General features: G+C 42.0%; 1 protein-coding gene across 4 annotated transcripts in view; it reads right to left on the reverse strand.

Annotated features, from left to right (window-relative positions):
- Window positions 1-4,724: 4,724 nt before the first annotated feature.
- Window positions 4,725-18,514, reverse strand: part of DAAM1 (dishevelled associated activator of morphogenesis 1) — a 168,511-nt gene continuing 154,721 nt past the window's right edge. For all 4 annotated transcript variants that reach the window (XM_066272980.1, XM_066272981.1, XM_066272978.1 and 1 more), the window contains 5 exons: window positions 15,786-15,893; window positions 14,315-14,375; window positions 11,419-11,550; window positions 8,249-8,419; window positions 4,725-7,414 (listed from right to left, as the gene is read on the reverse strand). In XM_066272980.1, the coding sequence (XP_066129077.1) occupies window positions 7,205-7,414; window positions 8,249-8,419; window positions 11,419-11,550; window positions 14,315-14,375; window positions 15,786-15,893 (682 nt within the window). In that variant the 3' untranslated portion in view covers window positions 4,725-7,204. The remainder of the gene's footprint in view (window positions 7,415-8,248; window positions 8,420-11,418; window positions 11,551-14,314; window positions 14,376-15,785; window positions 15,894-18,514) is intronic.

The following is an 18,514-nucleotide window of genomic DNA, read 5'->3' on the forward strand; positions in this document are numbered from 1 at the left end:
CAAAAATCATTCTCTATCCAGAAACAATACTATTAGGTGATTGCACCCGAGGATCCCCTTTATTGCTCACTAACACCCCAGGATCCTCAGTAACCAGCAGCAGTTTTCAGCCATGACTGAATAGCTGCATTCACTCTGCAGGACTAACTTTGGTTTAGTCCACTAGTCGGCAAACTCATTAGTCAACAGAGGCAAATATCAATAGTACAACGATTGAAATTTCTTTTGCAAGCCAAGTTTTTAAACTTAAACTATATAGGTAGGTACATTCCTTATTGAGGTAGTGCCTACACGTGGTATTTTGTGGAAGAGCCACACTCAAAGGTCAAAGAGCCGCATGTGGTTCGCAAGCCGCAGTTTACTGACCAAGGCTCTAGCCTCAAGGATTAGCTAAGCCGTGGGATCAGGAGAGTTTAACTCTAGTTAGTAAACTGGCTGTTAGTCTCAGAGGCAGGACTGCTCCAGAACACAATGGGAAGTTTTACAACAGTTCTGCCCAGCTTTCAAAAACTGAAGTGAAGGTATTTAGGAGACTGCCTAAGGTCACAGCTGATGTCTGATGGCAACAGACAAGAAGGTGAAACTCAGTTATTAGGTTCTACTGTGTTGCTTAGAAATTGGCAAGAGAGGGCTTAGGAACAGTCTTCTGTGGCGAGTACTTTTAATGACTATAGGTGGTTTTAGGATTCATCAGGGTCACCTTTGCTTCATTCTAATGAGGGAATCAATGCCAATTGACCTCGAAGCATCATTTCTCCAGATCATGTGGTAGACGCTCCTTTCCCGTTGCATTAATCCTTCAGCAGCAAGTCCAGTGAGCCAGGGCTACATGACCCCACGCCTCGCAGCGCTCTTGCGAACATTGAAAAGACCAGGCTTTCAGTGGGCCAGGGCTACATGACCCCACGCCTCGCAGCGCTCTTGCGAACATTGAAAAGACCAGGCTTTCAGTGGGCCAGGGCTACATGACCCCACGCCTCGCAGCGCTCTTGCGAACATTGAAAGACCAGGCTTTCAGTGGGCCAGGGCTACATGACCCCACGCCTCGCAGCGCTCTTGCGAACATTGAAAAGACCAGGCTTTCAGTGGGCCAGGGCTACATGACCCCACGCCTCGCAGCGCTCTTGTGAACATTGAAAAGACCAGGCTTTCAGTGGGCCAGGGCTACATGACCCCACGCCTCGCAGCGCTCTTGCGAACATTGAAAGACAAGGCTTTCAGTGGGCACTCTGCAGCAATAGAAGTGTCGGGTCACTACACAACTGCTGCCTTCCAGGGTCAGATATCTCACAGTCAAGGCAGTAGGAGAGGACTGCTTTCTGCAAAGTCTTTTAAAGAGAATTCCTAATAATCAAGCCTTCATGATGGTGGGATGAAGCTGGTTTGAGGGAAGAAAGACAGGGACGGAAGGAGAGAGGAGGGACAGGCTCTTCTTGTGAGCCCTTTGACAGTCAACTTGCAGAAACTCTTAAACTGGAAATCCTAATGGCTTGTAATCTGAACTGCCTGAGCATGGTTAGCTCAGTAGTGACCAACCCATCGTTTTATCTCTGCCACCGCCCCCGCCCCCCACCTCCCCAGCTTCTAAAGTAGAGTTAAGGTATGAACAGCATGGTCCTAATAGTTTGTCAGGGGGTTTTAGAGATGGGGTCGAAGTCTCAAAGGGTGGTGGTCTGGATAGAAGTACAAGGAATGGTGAGAAGCTACCCTGTTGGGCTGTTTTTGGGAGATATACCCAGATGTGGATGAGCTAAGGGGCTCGGTAAGTTACCAAAGGGTGTTTCGCTGACAGAGAACACGAGCAAGGGAGTGGGGCCACTTACCGGATTCGGTAGGGAAGTGTCTTGGCCATGTTCACAGGGGCTTTTCTCTGTTTCTTTTAGTGAAAGAGAGAGACAGAGATAGAAGGGCAGGAGGAGCAGGAAGCATCAACCCCATATGTGCCTTGACTGGGCAAACCTGGGGCTTTGAGCTGCTGAGCGCAGCATTCCAGGTCGAGGCTTTATCCACTGCGCCACCACAGGTCAGGCTCCAGGGGCTCTTCTCCTTTTAAGCATCTGGTAGAGCACCACCTCCTCTTCCCTGTGCCTGTTTATCTTGAGTCATTACTCAGTATCACAATCAGCTCCACTCTGAGCACCCTTTGTGTCTCAGAAGAGTCAGTTGGTCTTCAAATCTCTAGACATTGCGAAGTTTCTCTACACTGGAGGCTGGGGTCAGAGCATGTGGGCAAGGCAACTAACAAGAAATGTGCATCATCACACGGGGGACCGCAGATCACAGAAATGTCCCCGCATGACCGTGATGGTGTAAATGAAATGGGAGTGAACTGTTTCTCTTCTTCCTCCTCCCAGTGAAAGAAACCACAGGCAAAGAAGCTGAGAGAACAAATATTGATACTTTATTGGAATGATACGGCAAACATTATACTTCGAACCCTGTCTCCCATGAAAAATAAAAACACACCAAGGTTTGATAAAAATAAGTATCCTTGTTAAAAAAAAACCCTTGTGTGCAATCCTGTGTTCAGGTTGTTTGATTCTATGGAAACACACAGCTGGCTGCAACAGCCAAAAGTGTGTCAGGGAAGAGACCAAAGGTTAGACCTAATATTTTTCCCATAAGACTGATGAAAAATAAGTCTGGTTGGTCTTTGCTATAAAAAACACAAAAATCCTTATAAACAAGAAACTCATTCCTCTAGGGTTCCCAGCTTTCTCTAAAATAAAGAATTTACAGATTTTAAGTCATCTCTTAATTATGAGCTCAACAGGTTTTTAGACTTCAGAAGAGTTCATGTTAATAGGGGAAACGGGTAGATTCAGAGAAAACGGGCATCTAACTCAACAGAGTAATGGTCTGTAAATGACCCCGCTGCAAGAAGACCTAAAATATATATTTTTTTTTGTAGGAGACACAGAGAGAGTCAGATAGGGACAGACAGACAGGAAGGGAGAGAGATGAGAAACAATTCTTCGTTGCGGTTCCTTAGTTGTCATTGATTGCTTTCTCATATGTGCCTTGACCGTGGGCCTTCAGCAGACTGAGTAACCCCTTGCTTGAGCCAGCAACCTTGGGTCCAAGCTGGTGAGCTTTTGCTCAAACCAGATGAGCCCGTGCTCAAGCTGGTGACCTCGGGGTCTCGAACCTGGGTCCTCCACATCCCAGTCCGATGCTCTATCCACTGCACCACCGCCTGGTCAGGCAAGAAGACTTAAAATCTTGACTTTAAATTTCTCTACAGAGTTCTGTGTTTCTCAAAGGTAGTGTTATGGAACCGAATGGTATCAAGTAATTGTTAAACCTTGGGAGTTCCTTGATTTTCCACTTGGTAAGAAACAAAAACCTCACACACAAAGATTCCCTTTCAGAACATGGTCTTTTGAATAATTGTATCCACACTATTTTAATGATTATCCTTTTGCACTACATAAATCTATGTTAGGTTACAGAAAAGGGGCAAAGTTCTGGAGGGCCAACCTCTTGACAGAAGCACATTTTCCCCAGTGACAATTTTCTTTTGTGTAGACACCAAGGACATAAAAGTTTAGTGTGGTCTGAAAGTTTCATGTTTCCCCTGATTTCTATCAACACGCAAAGGGCCACTGAAGGTCTAGGTGGTTCCCTATGTAGCTTCACGCTCAAATGTACAAATATGCAATAATAGGCAGATTCAGTTTGTGGGATGGAATATAAAATTTGTCCAATGGGCAGAAGACTCTTCCATCTGAATGAGAATCAAGTGTAAGAGAACAAAGTAGTCTTTAAATACTATGCAGTATCCAGTGACTAGATGAAAAATAAGATGGCTAGTAATTACAAGAACATCATGAATCTCATTCTGAAGATCAGAAGTGCTTGGGTCCTCTATCAACCACCGAGACAATTTGTTCTCAGCTTGACTTCAAAATGGGTTGAGAATAGCCAGCAGCCAGTGATATGGGGCCAAGAGAAAGGCAACACTTCCCATATTGACCTATACCATAAATTATTATTATTTTTAAGTGTGCGCACACATGAGAGAGAGACAAACAGGAAAGAAGAGATGAAAACCATCAATTCTTCATTGTGGCACCTTAGTTTTTCATTGATTGCTTTCTCAAATGTGCCTTGACCAGGGGCTCTAGCTGAGCCAGGGATCTCTTGCTCAAGACAGTGACCTGGGGCTCAAGACAGTGACCTCTGGGCTTCAAGCCAGCAACTTCTGGGCTCAAGCCAGCGACCATGGGGTCATGTCTATGATTCCACGCTCAAGCCAGCAACCCCTTGCTCAAGCTGGATGAGCCTGTGCTCAACTGGTGACCTTGGGGTTTCAAACCTGGGTCCTCAGTGTCCCAGCTGATGCTCTATCCACTGCACCACTGCCTGGTCAGGCCATAAATTATTTTTTAAAAAGTCCTTCAAAATGAAACAGGTTTTGATTCTAGAGGTTAGAGTCTTTTCAATACCAGCAGATAAATAAGTCCATGAGTAGCCCCACCATGAAACTGTATAACTCATACAGAGTTACACAAAGAGGTTACAGAAAGAGTTACAGAAGGAGGTAGCCTACACTGCCACAAGAGAGAACTATACCCTTCTAGTCTGGTATGTAAAAGCTAAAAAATATGTATGTATATTTGATTTAGTAAACAACTTGCAGTATTTAATTTAATGGTGGAAAGTTCAAGGAAATTTGATAATGCTGTCTTAATAACTCATAGAAAGCATATACACACACCCAGTGAATTCATCTCTTTATTGCATATTGCTATTTTAAAAAAATGTACAATTTCATAACACATACATTTTTTTCTTGGTACTATAACAACAGTCTTGCACCTAAAGACTAAGTGGTTCCAACTACTAAGCTAATAAGATACAAGACATATAATTAAGTTTACAAATTATAATGCTTCTTCTTTTTGGCATTAATTTATAAAAACAAACAAACAAAAAAAACTTTTAAAATACACACCCCAAGAGAGAAAAGTGGCTACTTACACCAGCACCAATCTAAAAAAGTAGATTTTTTTTTTTCAACAATGGCACATGGAATTACCTGCACACAGCTTTTGGGAAAGAAAGCAAAAATGGAAATGGCAAAAGAGGCCTACCAGGACGGCCGTGTCAAAACGAGGGTGACTGGAAAGGGCAGGCAGGCTCGCTCCTGCGGGTGACTCTCCACCCACTTGTCTATTCCTTAAACTGTGAAACAAAGCCATTTTCAAAACACAGTTCCAAAACTGAGCCAAGACCAAATTTCTCCTGCTCTAAATAGAAAAGAATATCCACAGAGGCACTTTAGTTAAGGAATAGACAAACCCATCAGCATAGCCACTCCTCCTCATCTCCAAGCCTGGTTTGAGTGAAGTCTCGCCTGCACCTTTGGCGGGCGTGTTTGCAGACCTTGATGACTCAGGGTTGGGGGAGCGCAACCTCTGCTGTGTATTTATGTCTGTTTTATCTGCTGGAGTCATTTACTCCCATCTAGTATGTAGAAAGTCACTTAAGTTTGCAATGAGGGGAAATATGTAAAACCACAGCTCTTGACAACTCCTAGAGCACTATTTCACAGCTTCCACAGAGCGCAGAGACCGCGCCACCTGCGCTAAGGATTATAGTTTATACAAATTATTTTTAAATAGCATGATTCTTATACAGCACACACATTGGTATCCTACTTACCCCTAATATCCCCCATAGAATGTGAGCTCCTCGGGGGCAGGGGCTCTGTCTTGCTTACCATTGTAGCCTTACTATGCCTGGCACATAGTAGGTGTTTAATAAATATTTGTTAATTGACTGAAAAACTCAATTTAGTGAGTAAATAATGTTCTAGTGCAACAGGACAAACTACTCTCTCCACAGGAAACCCAACCACAACAGGATCGATAGAAAGAAAAGAAGGAAGCTTAGCCGCCCCTCCCCCACTACAAATAAATAAAACAAAGCCAAAAAAAAAAAAAAAGTAACAGTCTTCTTTATATAACATATAATTTAAGGATATTAAGAGTTGGTAGGTTAATGGTAAGCATCTATATTTTATTTTCTAATGTTCACTGTTTTTATTCATTTCTCCCTGAGAGCTTTATCTTTTGGACTGAAGTTTTACAGGTAGCTTTACTGACACACATTTAAAAATGACAACATATAACAGTAAACCACTGCAGACATACTTAGAGATAAAGAGATCTTGGTATCTCTGTTGGTGGTGCTGACATTTTGTGCATTTACTAAGTGTCCTTTATTTACAGAAGATGCAGCTTGTCCTAAAAAACAGAAAATAGATAATACAAAAAAAAAAAAAAAAGGAAGGCACCCCATAAAATTTTTTTTTTATAATAATTGTTCAGAGAATTCCTCCTTTTAGGTCTTGGATGGGAAATTTTAGTTAAGTTTACGTATCTATTGTTAGACAGCAAGAACGTTCTGGCAATCTTGTTCTTTAACAAGAGCACGAATTGCATTTAGATAAATAGCGTTCTTTCCAAAAGCAAAGTAAAGAAATCATCAAGAGCACTTGGCAGAGAACTCGATGAAATCTGGGGGCAAAGAAACTGATGTCCAAGTTTTAAATATATAAAAAAATTCTGATTGACATTCTACATGATTCAGATTGTGTGCAAGATGTTCTCCATAAACAGTTACAGACTGCATCCCCACACCGGCGTCGGGAGTCCTAAGCTGGTCCTGTCCGGTACTGACGAGATGCTTTGGCACCCCGTGGTCAACTAGCAAAAACCATTTTAAATCTATATTTTCCAACACCAGTTTCACCAATGAAAATAATTTCAAAGTATACCAAGCTTGGAAACCATAGAATATATTTCTCAAGCTTTCCTTTCTTTATTATTTTTTTTCTTTTTAGGGAATGTCTCTGTCATGTCTTTCAGGAGATAGGCTTGTGCTTCTGAACAGTCGTGGTGTTCAGGGGAAGATGAGCCACACTCAATATGAATGCATTCACAAGGTTTCTGAGCACAAACATTAATTAACACAGGTGTTTTTAAAACCGTATAGACAGGTCTCCAGACAACACTCAGACTTCTATATACATTTTTTTTTAATATACATATACACATACATTTACATACACGCACATTCACTCACAGGTGAAAGAAGAAATTGCCACTGTTCGGATTGCAAGGCAGTGTAATGAAAAGTTCTAGTCACCTCAAAGGGCTGCTAATGAGCTTTCTAAAAAAAGGGTATTCAAGGAAAATTAGAAATTAAGTTTCGTGACTGGTCTCTCCCGGCTGCTGTCCGTCATCTGGTTGGTGATGCGTTTGCGATTCCGTTTTAGTTTAGAAAGGTCTTTGTCAAACACTTCTCCGGAGCGTAAAGCTGAAACCAGGTCATCAAACTCTCCGCCTTCCTCGCTATTCTCTTTAGCTTTCCTCAATTTACGTTCCCTTTCACGTTGTTCTTTGAGCTGCAAATAGAAAGCACCCTCTTAGAAGAGTCAAAGTGTTGTTTTTTGCTTTCAGTGGCAATGAATATTTCTATAATGGACTGAGAAACTTATCACTATTAAACAGACCCCAAATATTGGTTTCTTTGATGATACAGAGAGACTAAAGCAAATACTCATTGGGCCACTCTCCTTTCTTCAAAGACTTAGCCTACTGTGAATATCTGAAACCTGCTATGCAAGAATTACTATTATTAAAGGCCAAATAACACCAATACATTAGAGAAAATTTGAGACAATTCAGATAACAAAAAGAGAAAAAAATCACCCTTAATTCTACTATCATGATCACTATTTGGAACTTTAGGGGGCAATATCAAACCACTATTATTTTCTATATTTACACTTACTTTACATAAAGAAAAGATTCCATGTAGAAATCATTTTGTAAGCTTTCTTGCATTAATCTTTGAAGACACGACTTTTAAGGACTGCATACATATTCCATCACATACTATTACTTCAGTCAGAACTAATATCTGGCTGGTAAACACGTCAGTTGTTTCCAGGTTGGGGCAATTACAAAGACTGCTGTTCTCTTTGTGCAAATTTATGGCCATTTCTTTGGAGTAATTTCAAAGAAACGGAATTCCGGATCAAAGGATAGGAATGTAATTTTTCGGGCTTTGGATAAAGACTGCCAAATTGCCCAAGAGAAACTTTATACTGAATTAAACTCTCAGCAACATTTGACAGTGAGCTCTGATGCCCGCCTTGTCAGCACTGCCACTGAACACCACGGGGCTGCAGCTGCAGAACCGCTGGGAGGCGACCGGCCAGCAGCCACCCTCTTACCTGAGCCTCCATGCGTGCTCGGCGCTCTTCTTCCTCTTTCTTCTTCCGCATGTTCTCATTCTCTTGTTTGGCTTCTGCCACAGCCTGAAGAAACTGATCAAAAATGCCAAAGAACTCATCCGGTTGTATTTTGCCAGCCTCTTCCCCAAAGTGTTTCACTGCTTTAGTAAACTGGAAAAAAAAAGATAGGAGTTTGAGAAGCTCAGTGTTCCCAAAGAGTTCTATGATCCGATGTAAAAATCCCTCTAGGACTCCAGCTCCAATTGAGTCAAATGTAACTGGCTGGATGTTAGTGAGCCCACATTCATCTCTGGCTGCCGGATGCGTCTATCACTCATTTCTAAAGTTACAAAATTTAATACTCCTCGACTTTAGAAACCATTTATTCTTGTCTGCCTCATTTCAGCTTAACATCTATGGTTACCTCCTATGACTTTTTATTAACTAAACAGTAGTAAAAACAAGAAAGCAAAATATCGTAGGGCAGAGCACTCAAGACATAAAACTAATAGTAAGCTCAGCAGGGGTAGGGAAACTTGTACTTTTAACTTTCCTTTGAAGTAAGTTTAATATCATTTATTGGTGCCATATGGTTAATTTCAAAAGCAAATGGGAACCAGGGCTTCCAGAGGTTCTTTCTAATCAGAAATAACGCTGGTATTGTGGTGATAGTTCCTGGGCCTCAACTAGAAAACAGTAACTGATTATTAAGGGAGATTTTTTAAAAATTGCATTAAAATATATGTATATGGGAACAAAATAGTATGTTCAGTCTTTTCAGTTTTAGCTGTTTCTATTTTTAGTTCTTCTGGGAGTTATCCTCATAACTTGAGATTGTGTGCTTTCAGGAGTCTTACCATCATTATCATTATCCAAATAACGTTCAACACTGGTCAAATTATTTGTTAGCGTTCTTCTTCCTTGTAAGGATTTAAGGCTGTTATTTCTGAGCTTCTAAGGATGGTGTTTCTAGCTTCAAAGTCAAATAAATACTCATTCTCTATGCCTAATTAACTACTTAAATTTTTCTAGGTTTTTAATATTTTTTCATATTTATACCACAAAGTTAATGCATTCCCCCAACACTAGAGTTTCTGCTTTTCATTTTTCTTGCTTTATTTGCCTTTATTGCATGAAGTTTTTCTGATATCTCAGTACTACTAGCTACCTAAAGGAAATGTTTCCAATATTTATTCTTTTATTTTTTATTCCTCCTTCCCTGTTTTATTGATATGACTGCACACAACACTGCATAGTTTAAGATATACAGCATAATTACTTGACGTATGTATATTGGGAAAAGACCACCACAATAAGTTTAGTTAACACCCATCATGTCAGACAGATAAAAATATTTCTTTTCCTTGCAATGAGAGCTCTTAGGCCTACTCTCTTAACGCCTCAAGTACAGCATCCAACAGCGTTAACTGTAGTCGTCATTACATCCCCAGGGCTTATCTTAGAACTTTGTATCTTTTGACAACCTTCCTTTGATTCCCCCTCAATCTTTATTCTTAAATAATTTTTGATTATATGTGTGTGTATGATATTTTATAAATATTATTTCATATCTTTAAATTTATTATGAAAAAAAATATTTTTTACCATTTTTCTTTCACTGAATTGTTCTCAACGTTTTACTTATTTGGAAACAGTGTTAAAAACCAGAGCTCTTTAGGAAAAAAAACAGCATTCTTCACACACCACATAAACACTCCAGCTTGTTCCATGGCTTTATAAGCTAATTTCTAAAAGTTCTGGTATGAACAAAACGTCAATAGATGGCCTACAATTGTGTTTCTGAAATACTCAAGTTCATGCACTTCAAGCCATCTTGAATGATCTTTTTATCTAGGAATTCTGGTGATGATGAAGTCATGTATATTTTTGTCTTAGAAATCTGAAGAAAACTAGTTCCAGACTAAAGTTCCCACGCTAAAAGACGGGGGGGGGGGGGGCGGAATAGACTTTGTGTGATATGTATACATCAAATATTAACCATCTAGTTGACTTTAATAAAAACGTTTGAGCCTTGATGCAGTGCGTACAGTATTGCCTGGTTTGAGGTAGGGGTGTGTGGGGAGGAGGGCCCCTGTCATAGAGTGCATATTTCAAAGTGTGAGGCACATACAGACGGGGCTGGGGGCTATCTGAGGGGAGGCTGCTGACATAGTTGACTCATTGCAATCACGGGATATCACAGGCTGGACCTCTAATAGCAGTCATGAGAACATACATTGTCTTTCCATTTATTTAATAATGTTCAAAATGGGGCTTAATGTTGAAACTATCTAACGTATCTTAGCACAGTCTCATTCTAAATTTTGACCAGTTATGTATGTACCCTTTCATAAACAAGCATCCAAGTGTATGACTGAACACAGGACACAGAAAAATGACATCCTTTACTCAAATTTCAAAGGAAAGATTCAAGTTAAAGCAAAAGTTGTGGCAACTGAGTAATGGGCAGTATGGAAGTACTCAATGGGTCGGGGCAGGGCTTACCTTCATTTATAAACAATGGAAAAAGGAAACAAGAGGATATATGCCTATATATGATTTTAATATGCATATATTTTGGGAGAGGAAATAAGAGAGAGAGAGAGAGAGAGAGAGAGAGAGAGAGGCAGGAGGACTTAAAGGTCTTGGTAATTAGTTTAAAAAAACCTTTTCCTTTATAGAAAAACAAAATTTTGAATTAGCAAAAATTATAAAAAGGAGTCTCTTATTAAAAAAATATTCTTCCTGCAACAAGACTGAGGATGAAGAGATATCTCATCTAATAAGTTCTGGTAGGAATTTCAACAGGAAGTATCCTATCCTCCTGAGTCTCTACGTCAGGAGAGCATATTATTTACAGGAACTGAGGCACAGGGCATTGGCCACACCTGATCTCACAGATCATCCTGGCTTTGGTTTCCATAATCTACTCTTCTCTGGCTTCCAGAGATAAGTACCTCCATCCACTATTAACCAAGAGAACACTGGCTTGCTTTCTTCATTGGTTTCACACCGTGGTCTTGCTAATAATGCAAAGGCAGCACAGGGCAGTCAGACAAAAAGGGTGTGTTTCAATTAATCATAGCCTAGAAATGAAAATACACTGACAGTATAATATCTGAAAGTAGCAGCACTGTCAAACAACGCTCAGTGTGCAAGGGGAAATTTACCAGGTCCTTAGCTTCTGCTAGAAGATCTTCAACATCAGAGAAGCTGAAGCTGGCTACTGTGATGAACTGGCTGACAACAGACACAAACTTATCTCCAGGCTGCGGGGGCTGAGACTTCTGATACTCCAGCTCCTTAAACACAGGAAATGGATAATGTCAACGTAGGCTTTAAATGCAGACACACCCTGTCTCATTTCCCATATGTCTCAAAGTTAGTAAATGAGAAACCTGCTCTGAAACATATTGTGAGGCTCTAGTTCCACCCGCCCTTGCGCCCACCATGCTAGAGCCGTGCCCACGGGCACACACGTTTGCAAACAGCCATTTAACCAATCATCTGAGTCCTTTATCAGTATGATTTCTTACACTGACTTAAAGGTACACAGACTAGTATTTGCATAAAACGAGCAGAAGTTAAACAAGAATTCTGGTTCCTTGATTTTTTTCTTCTTTCCCTCTCTGCCAAATCCTACTTCCTTTCTAGACTGTGATATTTGGGTCAGTGGGATTTCAACTGCAACGTTTGGCACCATGATCAGCTACCACTTTTCTCCTGGTCCTTTTTTTTTTTTTTTTGTGAACAGGCAGGTAAGGAGTAGCAGTGCCTTGTTCATTATCCATATTCTCCATCACCGTGGTGACGAACACACAAATTATTCAAATTTAAATAATCAATTTCAACCCGTGCCAGATGCACTTCCTTATTTAATTCCACAACACCTCTATGAGTGAGGCGTTACTACCCCCCATGGTGGAGGCACATAAATTGCAGCTTAGAGGGTTCAAAATCCTTGTGCAAAGTCAAGTAACTTATATATGATAGGGTCAAAACTTGAACGCAGGTCTGCCTGACTCCAGTCTCAGTCACAACTATGCCGTGTACCAACTGACAATCTGGACTTATGTTCTTCTTCACCTGCTTGGGCAGAGGTACTAACAAGCAGAAGCAGTAGTGTGGAAGTCACAGGCTATGGGTTCTGACTCAGCTCCCCCTCCCCCCCCCCCCCCCCCCCCCCCCCGATTTGGTTGTGATCCATGACAGGTGGTCTGGGCTTCAGTTTCTTCACTTGTAAACCGAAGGCATTATCTGCACCACCATAAGAATCAAATGAAATAACAGATGTGGAAACTCATAAATTATGGAGATTGCCCTGATTGGAAAAAACTGCCACAGTTCTAGTTCTCTGGCCTAGAAACTGAGGTCTGTGCGTCTGTGAGGGGCAGGCGTGAAAGCAATTTTAGCATTTTATTAATGTATAATTTCAAAAGAATTCCATCTTTGATAGCTTCAAACAGTACCATCGGTTTGTGCACATCACCACTGGGATACATGGATATGTAGGCAGGCCCAGGTCTGCCGCCTGCCACTTCCTTCCTAGGCTACATCTTGGCATTGAAGCTGCCAGGGGAGGGGGAGGCTGCTGCAGCCGCTTTCCTGTAGAGTGTGTGACAGTGTACATGACCCAGGGGCTGGAGCGATCTCAACAAAACTAACTTTAATAAGCCCCAAACCCAAAACTTCCTTGCCCCTCCCCATGCCTTGCTGTGAAGCTCATAGCTCAGGTGCAAGGGCGAGAGAGCGCATGATCATAACGGCCACGTTGTCCTCAAGAAAGCCTTCTACTGGGAGGAAATAAAACAAGACTCGTCCCAAATTGCCCTTATCCAGTTTGGCTTTTGAAAGCCAAGGATGGCCTATGTCAGTGTCCTGCCCACGGGGGCTAGGAGGTAACAGTTCACTCAATTAGTTCATTTGTTGTTTTTTTTTTCTTAAATAGCAGCTCCGCCCCCCTCCCCAACTTCAGGGGTGGGGGGGGAGAAAACCTTACATGCTCCTTAATGAATTAAAAGCAAACAGAAATGATGAGAAATTATAACTTCAATTTTTATTAAAGGTATGTCTTTAATGAAGTCAACTACTTTCTGTGGCATAGTTTAGAAACATACTTAAGAGAGGGGCACCTTTCCAAGCTCCCTGTGAATCAGTGTCCTTCACAAAGTGCCAGACCAGAGCTACATCCGCTCTCCTGAGCAAGCTTCTCATCCCCTGAGCTGCCTGCTCATGCTGGCCCCGTCTGTGCAGTACGGAGGGGGCACCGCCACGGTCTGCCCACCGAGCCCCTTGCCCCCAGCAGTCTGACCTGCTCTCCTGTGCTGGAGCCTGGGCCAGGTTGTCTGTGTAACTGGGACGACCCCCCTCCTAGGCACCCGAGTTCACCCACCCTCCCTCTCAGCCACAGCTCATCTCCTCCCCACGAGAAGCTTCCGCTAATACATGCCAGTCATTCCACAATCGCAGACTAACCCACACCCACCCTTCTTCCTGCAGGCCCCTTTGTCATCACTGTGCTTATCTGGATGCGGCCAAACTGAGCAAACGCAAACGTTCTCTGGACTGACTGCTCTTGGCCGCCGCAGCACCTGGAGGGCAAGGACTCCCGGTTGTCATGACCCCTCGCCTTGAGAATGGACTGCGCCAAGTGCCTGCTCGGTCACTACTCCCCCGAGGACAGACTCAAAGACAACAGAGAAGTTCCATTATTCTACAGAGAGCGCAAACGTCATTTATTACAGAACATGAACACTGAGGGGACCTTGACCCACGTGAATGACTCCTGTCTCACGGGCAGGAGGTGGGTGCAGCTCTAGGTCCAGCTTCCCAGCTCCTGCTCCTGTGACACCCCCATGACATCAGGCTGCCTGCAGTTGAGTTGCCTGGCTACACACAACCTGCCTTTGTTTCTTCACTGTTGCTGTTTTGTTTGGTTTTTTAAAGTCAATAAATGTTTTTCTGGGCATACCATATGCCAAGGCAACCCGCAGCTCATCTGCTGGGTATCCCAGCACTAGACAGGGGGACAAGACCAGGGACTGGAGCAAGGAACGAATTACTCACCATTTCTACTGCTTTCAGGCCGCTTCTCAAGGTACTGATTTCTTTGTCCAGCTCAGTCATGCTGTTGCAAACAGCAACATTTTAGTAACCAACATGTGATTTACATGTACTAAATAGGTGACGGCTTTAATAGTTTATGCTTGGCAGCCCATACTGGTTTATTTCAAACATTTCAAGTTCCCTTCACTGTTCAGATCTCACAGAAAGACAACACTATTTTAAATGTAACAAAATTGTTTTGTTTTGTTTTTTAAATTTTCCACAGCCAGCAGGTATGTTTTATAGGTTAAAAACAGCAGAATGAAAATATCTTTCCATCTGTACAAACTACTTCATGTTTTAATCTCAAAGATCTCACTTAAGCAAATTACTCTGGGGAAATGAATTTCTTGCCTTGTGAGGCTCCCTTAGCACAAGGAAAAGAAACAAGCTATCCACCACCACATGCGCGTTGTGCCCTTTATAATTATTGGAGTTCTTCTCATGAAAGCTCTGGTAATGTGAAAATTACAAGGTGATGGCTTAAAGTTCAATCAACAATGATTTTTCTTATGGTTGCATTAACCAGTTTTCATTGTTTTTGCCTTTTTTTTCCCCCAGGCAGAGAACGCTTCCTGGGCTTCTTCCATTACACTATTTGACGACTTTTAAATTAGAGAACACAACTTCACTCTCACAGATAATTCACATGTAAACAAATTCGCCAACACTTCATTTACATTTTAACCTCATGTCTTACATGGTACATTTCTACCAAACTCTAAAAGCTGAGGGAAAAAATTAGACTGTTTATGCTTTTCAAATTCACTGCAGAAAGATGCAGTTAAATAAAATGTTTTCTTTCTTCTTCTTTCTTCCTTTTTTTTTTTTAATAAAAAAAAAAGACCAAAAGGAGGAAAGAAGAGAACAGCAAGGAAAACTGCCCGCTCCTCAGTTTCTGAAAAGTGGTGTGAAGTTTGTGGTAAAAGTTTGGCAACTTTCCATCTTTTATTTTTAGCGTCTTCATTTGCATAAAGACTGCTTTCCATTCAAAGGTTGCCGTGGTTTCTGGGAGTGTGTACATGTGAAAACTACTAGCTGCGTTCTGACATTTAGGTCTTCTATTTGCTTACCCATCTATCCTCATTTAACTACCTCTTTTTTTTAATAGAACTGCCTCTGAAAAGTACTAGTGAAACCACATTCCTTCACTCATAATACCTACTCTGAATACACTCATAATAAGGTCCTGTGGAAGTTAAACATTTCATGCAGGAGTATTCCAAAGGAGCTAGAACACACACATATATTTAAAACCATATGACACATTTGAGAGATCTGGATAAGGTTCAAACTTTATTTCATATACTAGTGCTCAGGGAAAAGCAAACAGAAGGACCCTTTTCAGGCGAAGCTAACTAACGCTCTCAATGGCTAAAGCACAGTCCAAGCGATACAAAGGAAACCTAAATAATTCACTGTAAGTACTTACTTTACTTTTGCTGCTTGAGGAATGTCCCGCAGCTCTTCATTTAGATTGAGAACCTTGGGGTACTTATTTTCCACAATAGTTATGAGATAATGCAAAAGTGTAATGTTCCTACAATTAAAGAAGGAAAGAATATCAACCATGGTTAATATCTGCATGTGATTTTGTACATTCAAGTGGTCAAATTTACAAGAATGCTATATTCTTGCATTCATTTCATACTTTGGTGGTTCCTATGAGGCAAGAATTCTCAAGAGAAGGGGATATAGAGAGAGCCTACATGAAATTTACATAAATATATGTCAAAAGGAAGCATACATCTACAAGGGAAGGGCAGGGGATGAGAATTACTTCTTTGGCCCATAATGAACATCCTTCAAAATCTGGGTAATGCAATGGGTGATGGAAATGAACCTGAACCATTACCAGTGGGGATATACCTCCACAATGCCTCCAGCAAAGAAGAGGTATATGCCCTGAGGGCACACAGCACGCAGGGGGTGGGGACTGAGGGGTGTTTAGCCCACTAACAGGACAACTATTTTCCAGTCTGGAAGTACAGAGCAGGAACTCACTGATGACAATTATTGATAACTCTCATTTAGGGTTCCCTTCCTCTCTGACTTGCCCATTTTGCTGTTGCAGCAAAGGGTGGTCAGAGAGCAGGAAAGCTCCCTATGGCAGGGCTGGGCCTGGAAGTGGGCCAGATTGAGCCATCATGGATGTGATACTCTGGCGGCCAAGAATCCACTTCCTAATTTTAGTAACACTTCAGGTCCTAACTGTACAACCCAGCTCCCTCTTCAGTGGTGACAGGCCTGAACCCTGACTGACCTGGCTTGAAAAGGCAGGCGTTGGATAACACTATCTATTAGGCGAAGCTGTGGCAGTCTGGGCCCGTTGTCTTCAACTCCACTGCACATCATAAACGGACCCCAGATACTCGGGCCAAACTAACATTCGTTTCATTGCAATGAAGTGGGTCCAGGAATGGGTATTTTTAAAAACTCCCCAGTGATTCTAACAGCAGGATCAAGAACTGCTGGTCTCTTGAAAGTTATCATAATCAGGAGGACTCAATGCACTTCTTTTAAAACTCTTGAATAGTTCTTAGGTAGCTTACTAATCCACAATGCCAAGTCACAGCAGTCCCACCCACCTCCGGCTAAAGCCGCAGAGCTGTCACACAATTTTCTTTTCTACAACAATGAAAATCACTTCCGGTTACCCTTGCAGCTTCAGAGAGTCAATGTAATACTAGTACTCTGAGTCAACTGGTTCACGTGTGAAAAAAAATCCCTGACTTTCCTTGCTCTCAATAATTAGAGAACAACTGCTCGGCAAAGTAGCTGAAAATTCTAGCCGCTTATTTTGCAATGTTCCGCTGTATCACTGCACATCAATTCTGCCGTTCACAGAATCTGTGAGTTTGGCTGCGTGCCCACTGTGTGCAGAGCAGCCCGTGGGAGCAAAATCTCAACCACCAGCCAAGAAAGAGAAATGCCATTTTCCTACATTATTTCAGAGAAATGCTTTGTCAGAGAAATTTAATTTACCACATACACCTTTCTTAATGTAGAAAGACTTAACATCAGATCAGAGTTTCCACATATAGTTGTTATCCAAATAACACTTCATTTGACTGGATATAAATCTTGAAGAATAAAAAAAACAACTAAGACACTCATTGGATCATCCTCGTGTCATTTCCAGAAATAAGCCTTTGATGCAGAGTGAACGCACCCTGCGTGCCGACTGTCCCAACCTTACACGGTGTGATTACAGTCAACTGAACATTGAATGAGTGATTGCTCATAAGCAAGCCAGGCTGCTCAGCACCACAGGTTGATAAGACACTGGAGCTACTTTGGGAGACCAAACAGTCCCAGGCAGAAAGAAGAGGAAAAAGAAAGAGATCAAAAATGCCTTTAATTGAGTTGTTTTGAAAAGACTGGTGGATTAGATAAATTCTGTAGTAACTTGAATAAGCAGATAATCATGCAGTGTCAGGTTGTCAGTCAGTTGGGGAGGGCAAAGGGTATCACAGGCTTGCGGGTGTTTGGGAGAGGGGGAGGGCATGGGAGAACAGGACTGACTGGTGGTGAGCCCCTCCCCCCTGCAAGCCCAGTTGGAGCGGACCTCCTTCCTTAGAACGTGGCCGTGGCCGCTCTCGGAATGCGAGTCAGATGTGGCAGTTGACTACAACCACCAGATCAGAGCTATTGTTTTTATAGAGCAGAGCTGCAGACAGACTATTATCAGGTGTCAAATACCTGTAAGGCCAAAGGCCCTTCTTGTCTGTGACCCTAGGCAAGCTAAACAAGTCTGCCTCAGTTTCTTTATCTGACAACAGGTGATACAACACCTAGCCTGTGTACTTCACAGGCTGTTGTGACAGTCAAATGGGGAAGGGCCCTGAAGAGGATCAAGGCTTACATGAAAATAAGGTGGCAGCGAGGAAACAAAACAGCTGCCCTTTGCCCCTCTCTCGCTACACGATGCACAAATAAGGCTTAGTCCTTCTATTTAACATGTTTTGTTTTTTTTCACGGGATGGGTGCAGGGTGGCCATATGCTATTCTTCACTATCCGGATAGAAAATACAGAGCAAGAAGCCTTGCCAGGTAGGAGAAATCAGGGTGAACAGCACACATTAAATAAGAAAAAAAGAATGCAGGTACAGAGAAGTTTATCTTAGAAACAGTTGTGCACGTTCCTTTGAAGTCAGAACC

Source organism: Saccopteryx bilineata, chromosome 4, assembly GCF_036850765.1.
Source record: "Saccopteryx bilineata isolate mSacBil1 chromosome 4, mSacBil1_pri_phased_curated, whole genome shotgun sequence".
Taxonomy (NCBI): domain Eukaryota; kingdom Metazoa; phylum Chordata; class Mammalia; order Chiroptera; family Emballonuridae; genus Saccopteryx; species Saccopteryx bilineata.